At 45.5% G+C, this 20,196-nt stretch overlaps 1 protein-coding gene across 2 annotated transcripts in view; it reads right to left on the bottom strand.

Moving 5' to 3' along the window:
* Window positions 1-20,196, bottom strand: part of CPXM2 (carboxypeptidase X, M14 family member 2) — a 135,373-nt gene that overhangs the window by 100,446 nt on the left and 14,731 nt on the right. For both annotated transcript variants that reach the window (XM_068548716.1, XM_068548717.1), the window contains exon 3: window positions 2,251-2,360. In XM_068548716.1, coding sequence (XP_068404817.1) covers window positions 2,251-2,360 — 110 coding nt within the window. The remainder of the gene's footprint in view (window positions 1-2,250; window positions 2,361-20,196) is intronic.

Genomic DNA, 20,196 nt, shown 5'->3' on the forward strand with positions numbered 1-20,196 from the left:
TGAGTGCCTGGAACTCCCATGTTTCTGATGAGGCAACTAAGGCTCAGAGACGTGAGATAATTGTTCCAAAAGTCCCAAAATCTAGATGTGTCAAGGTCAAGGTCTGAACTCAGCCTGCCTGACTGGACTGCATGCGGCGTGTCCACTCTGCCCATGGGATTCCCAACTGGAAGCACATGACCCCCATCTTCTGCCCCCGCCCCACATATTTAGGACTAACTGGGCCTCTCCATTTCTGACCGGAAGTGTGGATAAATGTGAACACTTCCTCTCTCATAAAGGATAGCTTCATTTCTAGAGAAAGGATCCAAGGCATCAGATGACAGCTCCACTAAGTAATGCAGGAAGCAGGCCTGCAGGCATTTGGATGTAGCCCTGCTCAGGTCTGACTTTATTTACTTGGAGGACTGCAGCCCACGATAGATGCTAGAGGCACTCGGATTATTAGCAGGTACTCCTGTCTGCACTTTGAGAGTGCATCCCCTGGTAAAACAGTGTCCAGCTGTACACATCCAAATGTTTCTTAACAGCTGTTATTAAAAAAGAAGAAGAACAAATATTTTTAAACCAACTTTAGATTTCATGAAAGTTCGTTCTGAAAACGTTCTACCTGAATTCTTCCGAACTGAAAAGTGGTTACGGTTGAGTGGTTTGAAAGTCTATTTGATGCGGTCAAGAGGAGGCTTCGAAGAGATGCTTGGAGTCGGAGCTCTGCTCAGATGTCCCCCTGCTGAGCCCAGGGCCTCCCTGGGAAGGGGTCTCATCCACTCTTGTCCAGTTCTCAGCACAGCGGCTGCCCGTAGCACGTTTACAGTGACAGCTGGGGGAATGAGTTGTCAGCTGTGCCGCTTGGAAGCTGTGAGCCTTGACTGCAGCCTTGACGACTCCACATCGTGAGCATGAAAGGACTACCTTCCTCCCCGGAGGCTGGCTGAGACGGCGCATGTGCCAAAGGGCTTGGAAACCACACAGTTATGGATCAGTTGGGGAAAGAAACTAAAATCTTAGGGAACCACACTCTTGGAGAACCACATAGGATGGCATGGGATCAAACGCCGACTTGAGAAGGGGTGGGTCAGCTGGAGCCAGAGCAGGAAGGAAAAGGCACCCGAGATGGGTTGGCAGAAAAACACCCCCCTCCCAACAAAGATGTCACGTGCTAATCCTAGAACCCGTGAGTACTCGAAGTTATGTGACAAAGGGGAATGAAGGTTGCAGCTGCAGTTAAGGTTGCTTGGGATGGGGAGATGGTCCCGGACTATCCAGGTGGGCTCACTGTACTCATAAGAGTCCTTAAAAGCGGAAGAGGGAGGCAGAAGAGAGAACCAGAGAGATGGCAGCCTGAGAAGGTCTCAACCTGCCATCGCTGGCTTAGAAGAACAAGGAATGTGGGTGCCTCTAGAAGAAGCTGGAACAGGGTAAGAAACGATTCTCCCTGAGAACCTCCAGAAAGAACACAGCCCTGCCGACACCTCGACTGGAGCCCAGTGAGCCATCTATCCTCCGGAACTGTAAGAGAATAAATCTGTGTTGCATAAGTGGCTACATTTACAACAAGTTGTGAGAGCAGCACGAGAACGTGATGTCACGGCTGACCCAGGGTTTACGCTGCTTGGGCAAAGTGGAGGGAGGGGACGTTGCAGGCCGGGGACCTGCTTGGGAAAAGGCCTGCAGCCAGGAAGCGCGCGGAGCACGGAGGGAGCCTGGAGGAGCCCACCTTCCAGGAGCAGGACCCTGACAGCACTGAGGGCCAAGGTTACGGAGGACTTTGAGCCTCAGGGAGGGAGGCCAGACACGATGAGCACCGCTAAGGGTCTGACCCGGCGGAACACAGTGGAAGGAGCCACGGAACGGCCTGGAAGAAGCACGTGTGGCAGAGGTGAGAAGCATCAGCAGGGAGGCGAGAGAGGACAAAGGCCACAGCCCGCCCACGGCCGCAGCGGTCCAGCCTTCTCTCCTGCCCTTTCCTCACAGATCAGTCACATGCAGGTGACCTGATCTGGGCCCAGGAAGCAGAAGCATCCTTTTTCCTAACTAGTCTCTGGAGAAGACACGTATCCCGAGTCTCAGGGCTCATTCTCTAAAACGCGGATTCTGCAGCAAGGCCCTCCCCATCGTGAGCATTAGAGCTAATTCGTGTTAAATGCCAGGCACGGAGCCTGCCCCGAGCTCAATGGACCATCGCTGTGTCTGTGGCCAGAGCAACTGGCCCCGCCGTCAGAATCCTTCCCACGGCGCCGGCGCCTGTACCTGGATGTTGAGTCTCCCCCGATGCGCCCCCAGGCCGTAGCGCTTCGAAGTGGACGCGTGGAGCTGGAAGTCTGTGATTTTTAAGGTTTCCAGACCAAGAGGCGGGCAACCTGGAAAGGACAATGCTTATTAAAAACAAGGACAGATGTTGACAGAAACGAACTTCTGCTTTTCTAAATCTGGCCACGTGCTTCTCTGTCTTTCCCCTGCACTCCCGCTCGGCGTTGCAGCCCCACTCACTGGTATGCGCAGCGTTTCCGGACCAACACTGTTGATTCAACTGTTGACATTATGCCAGTTTTCCTTCTTGTCGGCATTTCCTTTCTGGGTGTTTTTGCCCTGATATTCCTTCTGTCTGATGCTGTCCGTGCTACTGTCTGAGGCTGTTTCCAATTAAGGATCCTTCCGCAGTGTGACTCAGCCAGGGAGGGTTATTGGTTAGAAATTTCAGAACGATTCCATGGCTGAGGCTCTGCAAATTAATCAGAACTTGTTGATTTTGCTTCAGCAACTCTTGCCTTTGTATTGTGAATACTAATGAGCAGAGCAACAGAAAAACACAAACAAACAAACAAAAAAAACTATTGTCTTCCATTCCTGGCAAAACTGGTAATTTCTACTCAACACGGTTTTGTCCAAGCGGCCCCTGGAATAAGACGCTGGCACTTGGGCAGGGCCTCGGCCATCATCCCAATCCAGCCCATCGTCCCTACGGATAAGAGCTTTAACAGCAGCCCTGGGGCTGGATCCCAGGCCTCCTGACTCCTGGGCTGCTATTCTCACCACCCACCCTACCACGGGGCTGGAAATCTCCAAGTGATGCTACCTTCTTCAAATCTGGCCCTGGAGAAAGAAAACAAACACTCGGGAGGAGAAGTGAACAAAATGTACTTCTGTGAAAAATCCCTAATGTAACAGAGGCGAATTTTAAAAGCCCTGTGGGTCACTGCTGAGGTGGAAGTGCCCCTGGGGATCCCTGGGATACCCGGGGACGTGAGCGTGTCTGTCCATCCACAACAAACCCCTGCAGGGAAAAAGCCCTTCTGGTCCTGGGAGGCTGGAGGAGCCTGGCAAAACAGTGGCCGCAGGGCATGCTCTGTGGGCACCAGGTAGAAAGTCTGTCCAGGTGCTGCAGCCAGAGGAATTCAGACCTGCCAGGACCTGAGACGCCATCAAGTCCTCCCCTTGAGTTCTCAGAAGAGGAAACCGAGGCCCCGAGACTTGAGGTGAACCACCCAAGGCGTCCCTGCCAGCGGCAGAGCCACGCCTCAGATCCCAGTCTCCAGATTCTCAGCTCCAGGCTTTCAAACGATGCCACGCTCTCCCCTGCCCACATCTGCCGGGAGGCTGCCTGTACTAGCACAGGGAAGCAGAGGTACCGCTGCCCAGCGTGGTAAAGGGCACAAGAGAGGAGGTGACAGTGCCGCTGGCACCGGCCTGACGCTGCCCCAGAATTCGGAAGGCTTCGGGTGGCCTCGTGATCATTCTCAAGATTTTTGGCAGGTCTACTCAACGTCCAAAAGAAGCAAAATAAGCTGCCTTGGACTTATCCTTGGACTCACCCGCAGTGTAGAACAATACCACATGGGAAAGAAAATGACACAGGATGATTAAGAAACCTGGCCAGCTCTCAAGGTCACCTCTTGGTCCTTGAGGGGACATCTGTGGAACTTCAGCCACTCAGCTGCCGCCTGGACTTTGACACAGTGGGGGACTGCTGCTACCATAGCCCCAAAGGCAGTAAGCCTAACAAAACCCACAGAATGAATCAGCCGTCTCAAGGAAACCTCCGTATCTTCAAAACAGGAACTCCAGAAGGGCAGAGAGGGTAGGAAGCAGACAAGCGGCCCCACCCCAGCCACAATTCCTGCCTTGGCCATGACTTCCAGGAGATAAGAGACAATCACACTAACACGAGGCTTCTCACTGGCCACTCCTGCATCCAAGGGCTGAGGGAAAGAAATGAGAATCTAGAACCCACTATCTGTCAACAGTCAAAAGGGCATCTTCAGACAACTGCTTAGAAAATTTACCCCACTCCCATCATAACCTCAGATTCTTGCTGAAAATACTGCTGGAATAATGTGCCAGACACAGACACACACACACACACACACACACAGACACACACACACACAGACACACACACACACAGACACACACACACTCACACACAGACACACACACACACACAGAGACACACACAGAGACACACAGGCACACACACACACAACACACACACACACAGACACACACTCACACAGACACACACACACTCACACACACAGACACACACAGACACACACACACAGACACACACACTCATACACAGAGACACACACAGACACACACTCACACAGACACACACACAGACACACACTCACACACAGACACACACTCACACACACACATGCACACAGACACACACACAGACACACACATTCACACAGACACACACACACTCACACACACACACACAGAGACACACACACAGACACACACACACAGACACAGACACTCACAGACACACACACACACACACACAGACACACACACATAGACACGCACACACACAGTCACACACAGACACACACACAGACACACACTCACACACACAGAGACACACACACACAGACACACACACACGCACACAGACACACACACAGACACAGACACTCACACACACACAGACACAGACACTCACACACACAGACACACACACACACCCCACATGGTACAATAAGAGCTGAGTGCTCTACGCAGTGACTCCCCCTAAAAGAGCCCCGTGCACTCTACCTGCCAAAGAACTCCAAAAGCAATGCGAAGGTGAAGCAAGGAGCTAGAATTCCTGTGCTTTTAAATTCTCAAAGATACATCCGGCCCCTGTCCGGAGAGCAGCCAGTCATGATACCACCTCCCAACAGGCAGGACTTTTCTCCATCTTTAGAAAATATTACTGAGGAAGCCAGGGGTGCTGCCTCGAGGATCAAATAAATGGAGGAGACACAAGTGTTTCAAAGCTTAATCTAAATCTCCACAATCAGAAAGTCAAAAGGCCAGGCAGAGTGATGGCATCATTACTGGAGCGTGATATGTTGGTATTACGATCAAGATTATGATGTCAATTGAGGAGATAATTACTAGCTTGAGAGAGTGCCTGAAATCAATGGGCAGCTCATTCCCAGCTCTTCACCCCTCCCCTGTGTTCTAAGTCCCCAGCCAGGCTGCACTGAGGTGGCTCTGGCAGTAACTCAGCCAGGACTCAGCTCCTGGGCCAAGCTGTTCCAGCAGCCGCCCCTGAACAGCCCTCGAGACAGCTCCCTGTTCCTCCTCCAAAAACAAACAAAACCCTTTATCATCAAATCACATTTTTGTTATTTCAAAGAGGAAAAAGACTCTAATCCTGAGAAGCATGTGGGTGAGGAGAACATGAAAAACAATGTGTGAAAAGAACACTTCCGGAAAATATTAATTAGAGATGGGAGATGTGTCATAATCTGGAGGAAAGAGTGACAGTCGTCAAAGATGACTCGACTTTTCTCTTCCAGGCAGCGTGGCTCCTGAGAACACCCTGTGCTGTGGGGCACTGCTTCCCAGGCCTGAGCTCTGTTCCCAGGACGTGGGCGAAAAGGGGACCCTCTGCCTCATTCCACACCTCCCCTTCGACAAGTGCACACAGACACACACACGTTTAATGAAATCTGTCCCCGGCTAACATTCTCTGCATTGCAGCCACTTTACAAAATGGACATTAGCACTATGGCGTATATTTATTATTCTCACCACCATCAACTACCCTACGCGCACACCAGCTCTGTAACAAATCAGAAGCGCTCATGGCATTTAAGTTTGTGACCTATAAGTTATGGTGCACAGTCAGACTAGAGTGTGTAAGTTGGAATTCTGAGTCAGGAGTGTCAACCCCAACACCCTCAATGCCCTAAACCTGTCTGCAGGGGAGGCTGTTATGAGAGTCAAGAGAATCATTTTAAAAGGTTTGGGAAGCAATGCAAGCAACTACCATGAGCCAGACCCTCTGAAGACACTTTGTCATTTAATCTTCACAAGAACCGTGAGAGACGGGCATTACCATCCCCATTTTACACATAAATAAAGACTCAAAGAGGCTTACACAGAGTTAAGCAGCTCCTAAGTATCCGAGTTAGAATTTGAAAATCAAGTGTGACATAAAATCCCAGGCATGGTCTTTACGTCACCTCCCTTTGACTTGAAAACTCAACAGGGTGGTACAAATGCCAAGTTGCGTCGTGGCATTTGGGGTCACAGGGAAGACAGGAAGTGAGGCTGGGACGGGGGTCACCAGTTGGCAGAGGGGGGCTCAGAGTCCAAGGTCTTCTGGCCTGCTGTGAAGTCTGCTGGAAACAGAGCAAAGACCTGGAGACCTCCAGGACCTCGAGAGCACTGCCAGGGGCAAGCTCACAGCCATCCTGAACTTTGGCTTCCATGGTCGCCTATAAACCAAATAAGTCTTAGAACATTCTTTCCTTCGCCTTTCTGAACTTGACATTCCCTTGGATCAGCGAGTGTGAGGGCCCTTCCTGGTGCACTGGAGAGTGTTTGCAGTGGCTCTCTGCCTGTCTCAGAAGTCGCTGGCTTCCCAGAGGGCACGCCTCCCTTGGAGTCTTGCAAAGGAGCTAATCCCAGTCTTATCTAATCACCCTTGGAAAGCTCCTCCCTCACTTCTGGACTCCTTCAGGCAGTTCTCACCCTGACCCAACATCAGAATCTTCTGGAGAGAAAAAAAAAAAAGATGCCTAGATCCCCTCCCCAGAGACTCTGATCCATGGGACGGCAGAGGGGCCCAGGCCCTAGTCTAAGGCTCCCAAGTGAATCTTCTGAGACCCTGGTTGGCTGGTGTCCCTTACCTGTAACGCTACACAAACTTGGGATTCTCTTTCCCAGGCCCCAGGGGGTCAGGCAGAGGAAACTCTCAGGGAGCTGGGTATCAGCCCACGCTGGTGGAAGCCACTCATGCCTGGAGCCTGCCAGAGCCTCGCGTAATCTAGAAGGTCCGACCTCAGATCAGTGGTGGCCTCACATGCAAAGCCTCCAGAGACTTCGTCCCTCAACACCCACCCCTCTCATCCTACCCACCCCCACCTAAGAAAAGTACAGACCACACTGTGAATGTCCCAGGGCAGCAACTATGAGTTCCCATCACTGAAGTCCCAAAGCCCAAATCGGTGTTTCCCGCGTGAATGAATGAATTTGTAATACAATCCAATATAACTAATAATCACTATGTCTGCATCGTCATGGAAAATTAAGTCTGTTCTTTACATATCGCTTATAAAGCCAAAAAAGGAATAATTGGTTCAAAATAGCACTTCTCAAACCTCAGTCCCTTGCTTATCATCTCCATGAATTTTTCCAGGCACTATTGCTTAATTGATTACTATTACTTAATTTTTATTTAAGTCAAGTATTTTCAATGGAAATATGTTAATGTCAAAAGAAATCTTATTACTAGAAGACAACATAGAAAAATATATTCATGATCTTGGGGTAGGTTAAAAAAACAGTTTAAACGTGAAACAAAAGTACTAAAGGAGGGCTTCCCTGGTGGCGCAGCGGTTGAGAATCTGCCTGCCAATGCAGGGGACACGGGTTCAAGCCCTGGTCTGGGAAGATCCCACATGCCACGGAGCAACTAGGCCCGTGAGCCACAATTACTGAGCCTGCGCGTCTGGAGCCTGTGCTCCGCAACAAGAGAGGCCGCGATAGTGAGAGGCCCGCGCACCGCGATGAAGAGTGGCCCCCGCTTGCCGCAACTGGAGAAAGCCCTCGCGCAGAAACGAAGACCCAACACAGCCATAAGTAAATAAATAAATGAATAAAATTAAAAAAAAAAAAAAGAATCCACAGCCAAGTTGCACGTGAAACACATATTAAGTAGATGTGTCCAGCTGTGTTTTAAAAAAACAAACAAACAAAAAAAAGTACTAAAGGAAAATATTGATGAATGGTCTATATTAAATTTAAGAAGATCTGTTACTCTAGAGACACAATTACTAGAATGAAAAGGTAAGCCAGAGTGTGAGAAGGTATTTACTATGCATATTAATAACAAAGGACTCACATCCACAATATTTTTAAGAAAAGCAAACAAACAAACAAAAAACCATCCTATAAATCAATAAGAAGAACAATGAACAAAAGAGCTGAAGAGGCATTCGGAAAAAAAAGATATCTTAATGGTGAGTAAACATTAGTCATTAGCTTTCAGGAAAATGCAAATTAAGACCACAGTGAGATACCAGTACATACCAATGAATACGAATACAACTAGAAAGACACAATATCAAATGTTGGTGAGGAAGTGAAACAACACTGCTGGCACAAGTGTTACCTGGTACAACCAATTAGGAAAACTCTCTAGGAGTATTTACTACAGATCCTCACGCCCTATGACCCAGCAATTCTACTTCTAGGTATACACGCAACAGAAACACATTCATACGTTATGCCAAAAGATTCATGCAAGAACAATCCTAGCAGAACTATATGTAATAGCCGAAAACTGAAAACAATTCAAATGTCCACTAATATGAGAAGGAATAAATTGTGGGATAGTCATGCAATAGGAAACTATAAACTAATGAAAATAAGTGAGCCATAGCTCTACACAACATGGATGAATCTCATGAACATAATATTGAGTGAAAGAAATCAGCCACAAAGAGAATACAATGTATGATTCCATGAATATAGGCTCAAAACAGGCAAAAACCATCTCTGACAGTGGTTATCTGTGAGCAGGAACAGGAGGAAGGCCTCAGAGGTTCTGCTCATGCTCTGTTTCTGGTCAAAATGACAGTTATAATGGCGCATTCACATTATATGGGAGCGGTGTAGGTGACAACCCAATAAGTTATATCCTTATGATTTCTAGACTTTTCTGTATACATGGCACACTTCAGTACTAATAATTTTTAACAGGCTTAGCTTTTCCTGACTATTACATCATATTAATACCAAACTAAGTCTATTTATCCAACTCAGAAAGAGTGAAAGAGAATTATGCTGAGGGAATAAAGCCAATCTCAAAAAATTGTATATTGTATGATTCCATTTACCTAACATTCTTAAAAAACAAAATTATAGAAACAGGACAAAGATGAGCGGTTGCCAGAAGTTAGGAACTGGGGAAGGGAGGGTGTGGCTATAAAGGGGTAGCACCAGGAAGCCTTACGGTGATGGAACTGTCCTGTATCTGTGGTGTTTATTTCCATGAAACTATACGTGCGTAGGACCACGTACACACACACATGCACAGCCATACACGCACATGCATAACTGGTGGGGTCCGAACATGCTCTGTGGACTGTACCAATGTCAATGGCCTGATTTTATTATTGTACCAGTTACCCAAAATGCACCGGAGGAAGCAGACTGAAGGGAGCACAAGACCCATTTGTTTGCAATTTCCCATGGGTCTATAATTACTTCAAAAGAAAAAGCTTTTTGGGCTTCCCTGGTGGCACAGTGGTTGGGAATCTGCCTGCCAATGCAGGGGACACGGGTTCGAGCCCTGGTCTGGGAAGATCCCATATGCCGCGGAGCAACTAGGCCCGTGAGCCACAACTACTGAGCCTGCACATCTGGAGCCTGTGCTCCGCAACAAGAGAGGCCGCGATAGTGAGAGGCCCGCGCACCGCGATGAAGAGTGGCCCCCGCTTGCCACAACTAGAGAAAGCCCTCGCACAGAAACGAAGACCCAACACAGCCAAAAGTAAAAATATATATAAAAATAAATAAATTTATAAAAAAAAAAAAAAAAGAATCTGCCTGCCAATGCAAGGGACACGGGTTCGAGCCCTGGCCCGGGAAGATCCCACATGCCGCAGAGCAACTAAGCCCGTGCGCCACGACTACTGAGCCTGCACTCTAGAGCCCGCAAGCCACAACTATTGAGACCACGTGCCACAACTACTGAAGCCTGCGTGCCTAGAGCCCGTGCTCCGCCAACAAGAGAAGCCACCGCAGTGAGAAGTCCACAAACCGCAACGAAGAGTAACCCCTGCTCACTGCAACTAGAGAAAGCTGGCGCACAGCAACGACGACCCAACACAGCCAAAACTAAAAAACAAACAAATAAATAAACAAATTTATTAAAAAAAGAAAAAGCTTTTTTAAGGGATCTTAAAAGGGACAACCTTCTCATAACGTGTTCAGGGTTATTTACCGTAATTCATAAAGTCGCCAGTTGTACGGAGGCATCATAGACTTTGGGGAACTCCAGCTTAAAGATTTGCAGCCTCTCCCAAACTCATCCTAAAAAACTATGAAGAGGCAGATAAGTAAAGACTGCCAACAGTGCTTCAACCTAACGCCAGAGGTGGAAGAACATTCACCATGTGAGTCCAATGGAGACAGTTGGGAAAAAAAATGGAGATGACCAGAGGAGGGACTGAAAAACCCTTCACCCCTCTTGAATGCCTCCATTTTGAAACCCAGGGTCTGCAGCAACTAGAAAATTGGACACCTATCTCTAAAGCCCAGATGGGGCTTTCTGAGGTGGCTGGGTGCTCACCTCTCCCCCCAGCCAAGTTTCTACAGCTGTTTGGATCAGAAGTTCTTAAAACACAACTGGACAGGAGGTAGGGGAGGTGTGGCAGTCTGACAGTGAGGGCACAAGAACACTGATAACCGCGTATGAAGGTGATTATAGCTCCCCATGAATCCCATCAGATCACAGTGTCTAAGAACCAGCAGTGAGGGAAGGAGTTCGCACCTAAGAAGAGCAAAAATATGTAAAAGATAAAAGGCTGCTAGAAAGTGGAAACTGTACTGGGGGTTTTGCCTGTTGACCTGGTCAACATCTGTAGATCTGAGGAAAGACTTAGACTGTCGCCAGGGGAGAAAATCTGACTCATTCAAAGATGAGTAAAGAACAAAACATTAAAAGAGGTACACCATCCAAAAGACTCCAAAAGAAATGATGTGGTTTGATGTAATAACCAGGAAAATGTTGTTCACCCTAAGTATAGTGCAAGAGACATGGCCTCTACTTGCCATGAAAAGGATATGCTGAAAAAAAAAAAGATAGAAAATATTTAAGATAAGCCAAACATCAAGAAAACTAAAACTCCAAAGGCAGAATTAAAACCTACAAGGAAAGATCTATTATTTTTGAACTAAGCTCTTTGCCAATGCAGTAGGGAAAAATAAATAAAAGCCTTGAAACATGGAAAGGAAAAAGAAAACTGTCATTATTTAGTGTACATTGATTCTGTACCCAAATCCAACTTAATATATGAATAAATTTATAATTAATAAGAGTTTAGCAAAGTTGCTGGGTATAAAATCAACATGCAAACATTAACTGTACTCCTGTACACTAGCAAAAGAGAATTAGAAAACTGAAATTAAAAGCATCACAGGATGTCAATTATCTAAGAATAAATCTATTTAAAAATGTGCAAGGCCCATGTACTGAGATATATTTTGAAAGATCTAAGAAATACGGAGATATACATGTTCGTGGATTAGAAAACTCAATATAAATATGTAAATTCTCCCCTAACTGATTTTATGGAATTAATGCAACTCTAATCAAAATTCCAGGAGAGTTTGTAAAGAATTGACTACATGGTGTAAATGTGTGTGTGCGCACACACACTTTCAGTGGGTCAATAATAACCAAAACTTTTGAAGAAGAACAAAGTTCTGCTCTATCAGGTATCAAGATTTATCATAAAGCTATAATAATTAAGAGAGTGAGATATTTTATGTACGGGTAGAAAAATGAATTAATGATAAAGAAGAGAACTGGGAGCCTGAAAACAGAGCCAAGCATATATGGACACTCGATATCCAACACGTACGGGCAGCACTGCAAAATAGTGGGGAAACAATTATTATTCCATCTGGGTTCTTACAAGAAAAAAAATTAAATTGAACTTCAATCTCATATCACAAACAAACGAAATCCATTCTAATATATAAAGACCTAAATGAGAAAGAGAAAAAAGGAATCAGAAAGCGTTAGAAAGTAGTATAAAACGTCTTCATGACTTTTTAAAAAGGAGTTTCTTAAAGAAATCACAAATAGTAGCAACCATAAAGAAGACTGATATATTTGACTACATCATAATTAAGAATTTCTGTTTCTTAAAAGAGCCCATAGGAACAAAAATTAAGTCACAGAAGCAAAGAACATATTTGCTACAAACGCTATAAAGTCAGAGCTCATACTTAGAATGGATAAATCTATGTGAAAAACATTGAACAGGAATTTCACCCCAAAAGACAAATAAATATATGAAAAGATGCTCAACTTCATTAGCAATTAGCAAATGTCAATGAAATCACAATGAGTTAACCATTATACACCCAGTAGACTGGCAAAATATTAAAGTCCGATCATACGACAGTTGTTCAGGATGCGGAGCCATGGCAGCCCCATACCATGCTGATGGGAAATTAGGATGCAATGGCCATTGAGGAAAACAACTGAGCATTTGTTCAACAGTCAAGTTGAACCCAGTCATTCCATGCCTAACTGTATACACACCAGGAGAAACTCAAGCCTGTGGACACTAGGATGTGTGTGCAAGAATTTTCACTGGCAGCACTTTTCATAAAATATAGAAACTGCAAACAAGTCAAATGCCCTTCAACATTAAAATGGATAAAGAAATTGTTATGTATTCCTATGATGGAATGAAAATGAATGAACCAAACAAGTATAACACTGATAGAATGATACACGACACGACTGAATATACACGGTATGATTTCACTTATATAAATTCCAAAAACAGGCCAAACTCATTTAGAAATACAAACATAAGTGGTAAAACTATAAAGAAAACTAAGGAAATGTTAACCAAGTTGGGAGAGAGGCAACCTCTAGAGCTGAAGGGATAAAGATGTGATGGGGAGATTGACGATGCTGTACTTCTTGACCCAGGTGATGGTTACGTAGGGATCGGCTTTATAATCATTTGTTAACAGAACATATATTTTATGGACTTTTTCTATACGTATGTTTTATTTCGCAATAAAAGTAGGAAATATTCTATATAAAGCGGTACAAGCAGAAATACTACTGCAGAAAATCACATCAGTGATGGGGTAACGTGTAAAGATATCAGAATATTAAAAGGACAAAAAAACTGAAGACAAATTTAAAAAAGGAGAGAAGTAACACTGAATTTTTTTGATGGATGGGGCACTATAAAAGAGACACAACTCCTTATAATACTAAACATACTCTTATCATATGATCCAGCAGTCACGATCCCTGGTATTTACTCAAATGAGCTGAAAATGTATGCCCACACAAAAACCTGCACATGAGTATGTATAGCAGTTTTATTCTTAACTGCCAAAATCTGGGGGCAACTGAGATGTCCTTCAGTAGATGAATAAACAAATGTATATGGTACAGCCATATAATGGAATATTATTCCATGATCAAAAGAAATGAGCTCTCAAGCAAACCATGAAAAGACCTGGAGGAACCTTAAATGTAAATTGCTAAGTGAAAGAAACCAGTCTTTCAAGGCTACATACTGTATGATTCCAACTACATGACACTTTGGAAAAGACAAAATCTGGAGGCAGTGGTTGCCAGAGGTTTGGGGGAAGGAGGAATGAATAGGATGAACACAGGAGACTTTTAGGGCAGTGAAACTATTCTGTATTATACATGGTAGATACATGTCATTACATCTTCGTCCAAACCCATAGAATGTTCAACAAAAAGAGTGAACACTAATGAAAACTATAGACTTTAGTTAATAAGAAGGTATCAATACTCTTAATGCACCACACAAATGCAAGGTGTTACTAATAGTAGAAACTAGAGCAGGAGGGGAGGTATATGGGAATTCTACACTTTCCTCCCATTTTTCTGTAAATGTGAAACTGCTCTAAAATAAATGAACAAATAAGTTTCAAAAAGAAAATATATTAATGGAGTGATGATATGTTGAGAAATAAAATTTATCAATATGAACTCAAAAGAATAAAAAAACCTGATAGATCAAGAACCATGAAAGAAAGTAAAGAATTATCAAAGAAATTCTTCTATGGAAAGTGCCCAGCTCAGATGAATTTATAGCCTAGTTCTTTCACACTTTCAAGGAACAGATTATTCTATGTTCCTACACGGTTCAGGCCTTTATAAAAGATAATCCAAGCTTAAACAAAAATTTTTAAATTGCTATATAGCTTCTTTAATGTCACATAAAATAGATTTTTTAAGTCAAAAAGTAGTATTAGTCATAAAGAAAGTCAATACACAATAGGAAAAAAAACCACAGTTCTCCAGGAAGATGAAACAATTTTAAACTTGTAGGCATAGGCTAAAGGGAACACTTCTTCGCTCCTGGCTTCCATGAGGAGGGATGTTCCTGAGGGGAGTTCCATACCTCTCTCTGCCACCTGACTCACTCTGCCCTTGGGGTAACCTGCCTGACTGGTACACAGGCACCGATAAATGGTGTGTATAGTTCAGCTCTGCCCTCCCCTCCTGCCTCTTGGAAGCAGGATGCCCTCGGGGAGCATGGTTCCACTTTTCCTCACAGGCTCTACTCCTCTCGGGGGAGCAATGCCCTGGTCTAGAGCCGCCTACGGCTGGGAGTGGGGATGCCTGCACCTTTTGGGGTTCATTCGCACCCATTTGGTTTTCATGCCAAGACACGTCTTCCAACTCAGCCTCTATCAGAAGAAAGATGGCCAGTGCCCCAGTGAATGACGGATAGGAAGCTCATTCAATGGGACCTAATAAGGTAATAGTAACCCTTTTTGAGCATTTACCATGTGTCAGCCACTGTTGTGAGTGCTTCGCTCAAGTCATCTTATTTAATACTTATCCCAATCCTATGGGCATGTCCAAGTATTATCCGCCTTTTATAGTTGAGAAAATTGAGGAACAAAGAGGTTAAACATCATGCCCAAGGTCAGACAGCTAGTGAGCCAAGGACTGGGCTTTGATCTCCACTCAGTTTGCTTTCAGAGTTCTTCACTGCACTGTATTGCAATGTATCAATAGAGGGGCCCTGTCCTTCATATATAAAGAGCTCTTATAAATCAACACACACACACACACACACACACACACACACAAACCCTAATAGAAAGTGGGTAAAAGCTGATAAAAGCACAAGTTGGTATAAACTTTTCTGGAGGACAGGGATCACATCTGTGCAGTTCCTCCTCAAGGAAACAAGCTCAAGGAGTAGGTGAGCAAAGCCATGGACACCGGGATGCAGGGCAGAACTGCCCACATCAGGGAAGAACTGGAAACAATGTGAACATTAAAAAACACAATAATAGTCAGGAAACCATCATAAAATGGAAAATAATGTTACGTAATGTTGTAAAAGAATATTTTATGATGAGAAAGTAACAGCATATTAAATGAGAATAGAAGGTCACAAAATAAGACTAGTTCAATTTTGCAAAAAGCGTGTGTGTGATCTACACACATACCTGTAATGTTGTTCTTGTACACACACACACACACACATACACACGGAGAGGAAAGATTGGAGAGACACACTCCAAAATGTTGACCATGGTTATCTCTGGAAGATAAGACTGTGGATTCCTTTCATCTTCTTCTTTGCATTTTTCTGTATCTTCCAAATATTCTACAAAGCGCATTCACTATTTTCATAGTTCAAAATGTCTAATAAAGCAGTAAAGAAATCAATTTTAAAACAACTTCCACTTCAAGTGGGTTAAATTTCTTTTTTTTTAAGTTTTAGCAGGTGACAAGGTGAATTGGGTTTTCTTCTAAATCCATCCAGAGTCAGCAATGTAGAATAAAGACGGTCTCACACAGAAGTTTTCAGAAGATGGAATGAAGGCTGACAGTGTCACAAGAGCACAACTCCAAGAGCGACAAGAGCACATGTGCTGGCCTCTGTCATGAGGATTCACAGGAGCTGCAGCACTAGAATCCCTCCTCCAATGATGGGCTAGTGTGATCTTGGTCACCCAGAACCACAGCTGGGGTCAACTGGGTGATAGAAAGGAGTGGAACCTTTTAAGTGCCACCAAACCAGTGCTACTGACACATCAGAGCTCTGTTCCCTGACCCCTTGTCTGGGAGGTATTTCTAGGCCGGCAAGTCCACTGTGGCTCTGGTTTCAGACTGAGGCTTCTGAAGCCCATGGCCCTGGGCTGCCCACACGGTGTCAATCAACACACTCAGTGTGCCATCAACTGCAGAGAGCGCAAGCCCAGGGCCCCTGATCTGACCCAGTGAAGACCCCGCCACGGCAAAACCACTGGAGGAAAAAATAAATCTCTCCAAAGTGCAAGAGGCTAGAAAAACCTCAGGGCACACAGGTTTCATTTTAGAGATTGAAGAACTTTTTAGACATGTTTGAGATGGAGCTGAAAGTGGAAGAAGCAGCAAGGATGGAGGAGCCCTGGGTTTTCCAGTGTCCACATCTTTCAGGCTTCCCAACCAAGGCTTGTCCAAGAGGGTGGTCTGATTCTGTCCCAATTGCCACCCCTCGCTTCCCGTCTCACTTCCAAAGGAATCCGAAATACAGATGTGATCCTTTATCACAGCGTCTTCCAGGGCAGCTGAGACCATGTCGGCCCCGTCTCCTCCCAAATCAGGAATCTGGGACTCACTCTACTGCCCTCCACAGCTGTGCCAGACATCTGGGGGACGACCAAGCTGAGCCTCCGAGAGCCATCTGGCCCTGCAACAAAGGGCAAGGCTCACAGCAAGGGCTTGGATGAAAAGCCAAACTGTCTGTGACACAAAGGAAAACCCTCAAGTATCACACACACACACACACACACACACAAGGTAGGTCAATCCCCAAGCACCGTACCTGCTAGAGGCCTCAAATCTCACCCAACCCAACACGAGGCAGAGTGCTGAGGGCGCGCCATTCACCGACATGTACTGCTTTGGGAAACCACCCTATTTCCATGATGGCAGGAAATCAAGCTTCTTTCCTACAGATCAAAGAGCACTTCCTGTGGAGAGCCAGCCCTGCTGATCTGGCCCATGGAGAATCCACTTCAACACGCATGGAACACCTGATCTCTACCCCAGAACACTAGTGCCGACACAGCGCGGGTGCGCGATAAACAGGTTTGTTACTCTGGTCAAGTGCTGCTGCTACCGACGCTGGGCATTTCCTGAGGTGAATCAGACAGGGAGCCTGCTTATAAACATTCACAGCCTCCCATGTCAGAAGAGCCACACACAGGAATCACTGCGATGGGAGAGAGGAGAGGGCCAGGAGCACGAGGGAGAGATGCAGGAAAGCAAAAGACAGGTGATCAGGGCAGGCTTCCGAGAGAACCATCAAGTTCTGAGGCAGAATCCAGCAAGCTACAGCAGAACCATCAAGTTCTAAGGCACAAGCCAGCAAGCTACAGCAGAACCATCAAGATCTAAGGCAGAACCATCAAGTTCTAAGGCACAAGCCAGCAAGCTACAGCAGAACCATCAAGTTCTAAGGCAGAACCATCAAGTTCTAAGGCACAAGCCAGCAAGCTACAGCAGAACCATCAAGTTCTAAGGCAGAACCATCAAGTTCTAAAGCAGAATCCAGCAAGCTACAGCAGAACCATCAAGTTCTAAGGCAGAACCATCAAATTCTAAGGCAGAAGCCAGCAAGCTACAGCAGAACCATCAAGTTCTAAGGCAGAACCATCAAGTTCTAAGGCAGAAGCCAGCAAGCTACGGCAGAACCATCAAGTTCTAAGGCAGAACCATCAAGTTCTAAGGCAGAAGCCAGCAAGCTACAGCAGAACCATCAAGTTCTAAGGCAGAACCATCAAGTTCTAAGGCAGAACCATCAAGTTCTAAGGCACAAGCCAGCAAGCTACAGCAGAACCATCAAGTTCTAAGGCAGAACCATCAAGTTCTAAGGCACAAGCCAGCAAGCTACAGCCCAAGTGAGGGCCAAACCCAGCCCACCATCTGTGTCTGTACGGCCCATGAGATAAGAACCGTTTTTACTTTTTTTAATGGTTATTTAAGTACCAACATAATATGCTCAACTTTGCTTGTTGGCCCATAAGGCGTGTAATATTTACGATTTGATCCTTTAAAAATATCTGCCAACTCCTATAACTAAGGCATGAAAAGTCCCAAGACAGCAAATAAAAATCAGAGCTTATGTTTGCTGACAGCTTACTGTGTACACTCCACTCGGCACACATTATTTCATCTCCACAAAACTCTATAAAAGACATATTATCCCCTCTTTACAGAGGAGGAAACTGAGTCATAGAGACAGTAACTTGCCCGGGGCATCACAGCCAGTGAGGGTAGAGCCTGACCCCAAAGCTGCCTCTGCATCACCAACTGAGACGCTTGCCCAGTTCCCTTCGGAGGAAACACGTGAGTGAGCTTTCAGTACAGGGCATGTCTGAGAAACAAGCTCCTGTCTGGTTGGAAAAAAAAGGGAGGCAGAGGCCAGAAATAAGTCAAATCACGGTGGGCTCTGAATGGCAAGCAGGGAGTTATTCTGCAACCAATGCATGGTAACTGACAGGATATACTCTAAGTTCACTGTGATACTCTTTATATCAGCAAAATATTGGAAACAACCTAAATGCCCTTCACTTAAGAGGTTAAATAAATTATAGAACATCCATTCGACAGAACACGATGCAACTTTTTAAAAAATGAGGGTTTTCATCTTCACCGTATTTGTCAGCTATTGCTGTGTAACAAACCACCACAGACTCTCAGTGGCACTTATTCCTTAGTCGTCTACAGATCAGCTGGGCTCAGCTGGTGGCTCCACGCTGCAGACTGGGCCCATATCTGCTTCACTCATCTCCCAGGCTCCTTGGACCAGTGGCCTAGATGCATGCATTCTTCTCATGGAGATGGCAGGGTGCAAGGAGCAAATGGAAACAAACAAAGTCCCTCAGCACAGAACTGGCACCTTGTCAGTCCACCTTATTCTATTGGCCTCACCTAGGCACATGGACCAGCCCAAAGTCAAGGGGCTTTCATCCTTTGTGAAGGGAACTGAGAAGTCATATGGCAAAGGCTGTACATATAGGGAGATGGGAAGAACTACACCAATAACTCAACCACTGCATATGCTACTATAGAACAATATCCAAGATGTATTTTGGAGACTCGCCACAGCTGACACTGATCCTTAGTCACGGTGACAGCCATGTACATAATCTCTCCCTTAAAGCTAAGATTCCCTCAGGGTGAGTCTGAAACAGGAGGGAAGGGGGCTGGGCACAACCGTTAAAAGAATGACATAGCCATTGGGGACACGACAAAAACTAGTTAGAACCAACTAGGTCCAAGATGGCCGAAGATTCGACTTCCAGTGGGCCCAGAAGATTCGACTTCCAGTGGGCCCAGAAGATTCGACTTCCAGTGGACCTTGAGCCTCATCATACGTTCACTGTAATATATTAGCTGCTAAATGATACACCCACCGGTGCCATGACAGTTCCGAGGCTAACCATAAAAGGCCAAAAAGTGGGCGGTGGCCCAATTCCTGGAAATCTCTGCACCTTCCCCAAAATAGTTGGAATAATCCTCCCACTCATTAGCCTATGAAATTACCCAGCCCATAAAAACTAACCACCCCATTATTTGGGGGCTTCTCGCCTTCTGAGATGGCCCACACTCTGTCTCTGAAATGTGTGTCTCTCTAAATCCACTTCTTACCCATCACTTTGTCTCTCACTGAATTCTTTCTGCAATGAGACATCAAGAACCTGGGCTTCATTAAGTCCTGAGACCAGGTCTGTCATCTCAATTAAAAGACAGTGGGTTCAAGTCCCAATCTGGGTTGTGCGGTTTCAAATCCACATCTAACACGAGCCCTTTGATGCCAGTCACTCACATAACTCAGTGTGGTTAATATCTGTACTGCCCACCGCCCTGAAAATGAAGCAGGTAACATCTGTTCCACCTGTCGCCTTGCACATGATGTAGGTGACATCTGGTCGACC

Source organism: Eschrichtius robustus, chromosome 7 (assembly GCF_028021215.1).
Source record: "Eschrichtius robustus isolate mEscRob2 chromosome 7, mEscRob2.pri, whole genome shotgun sequence".
NCBI lineage: Eukaryota > Metazoa > Chordata > Mammalia > Artiodactyla > Eschrichtiidae > Eschrichtius > Eschrichtius robustus.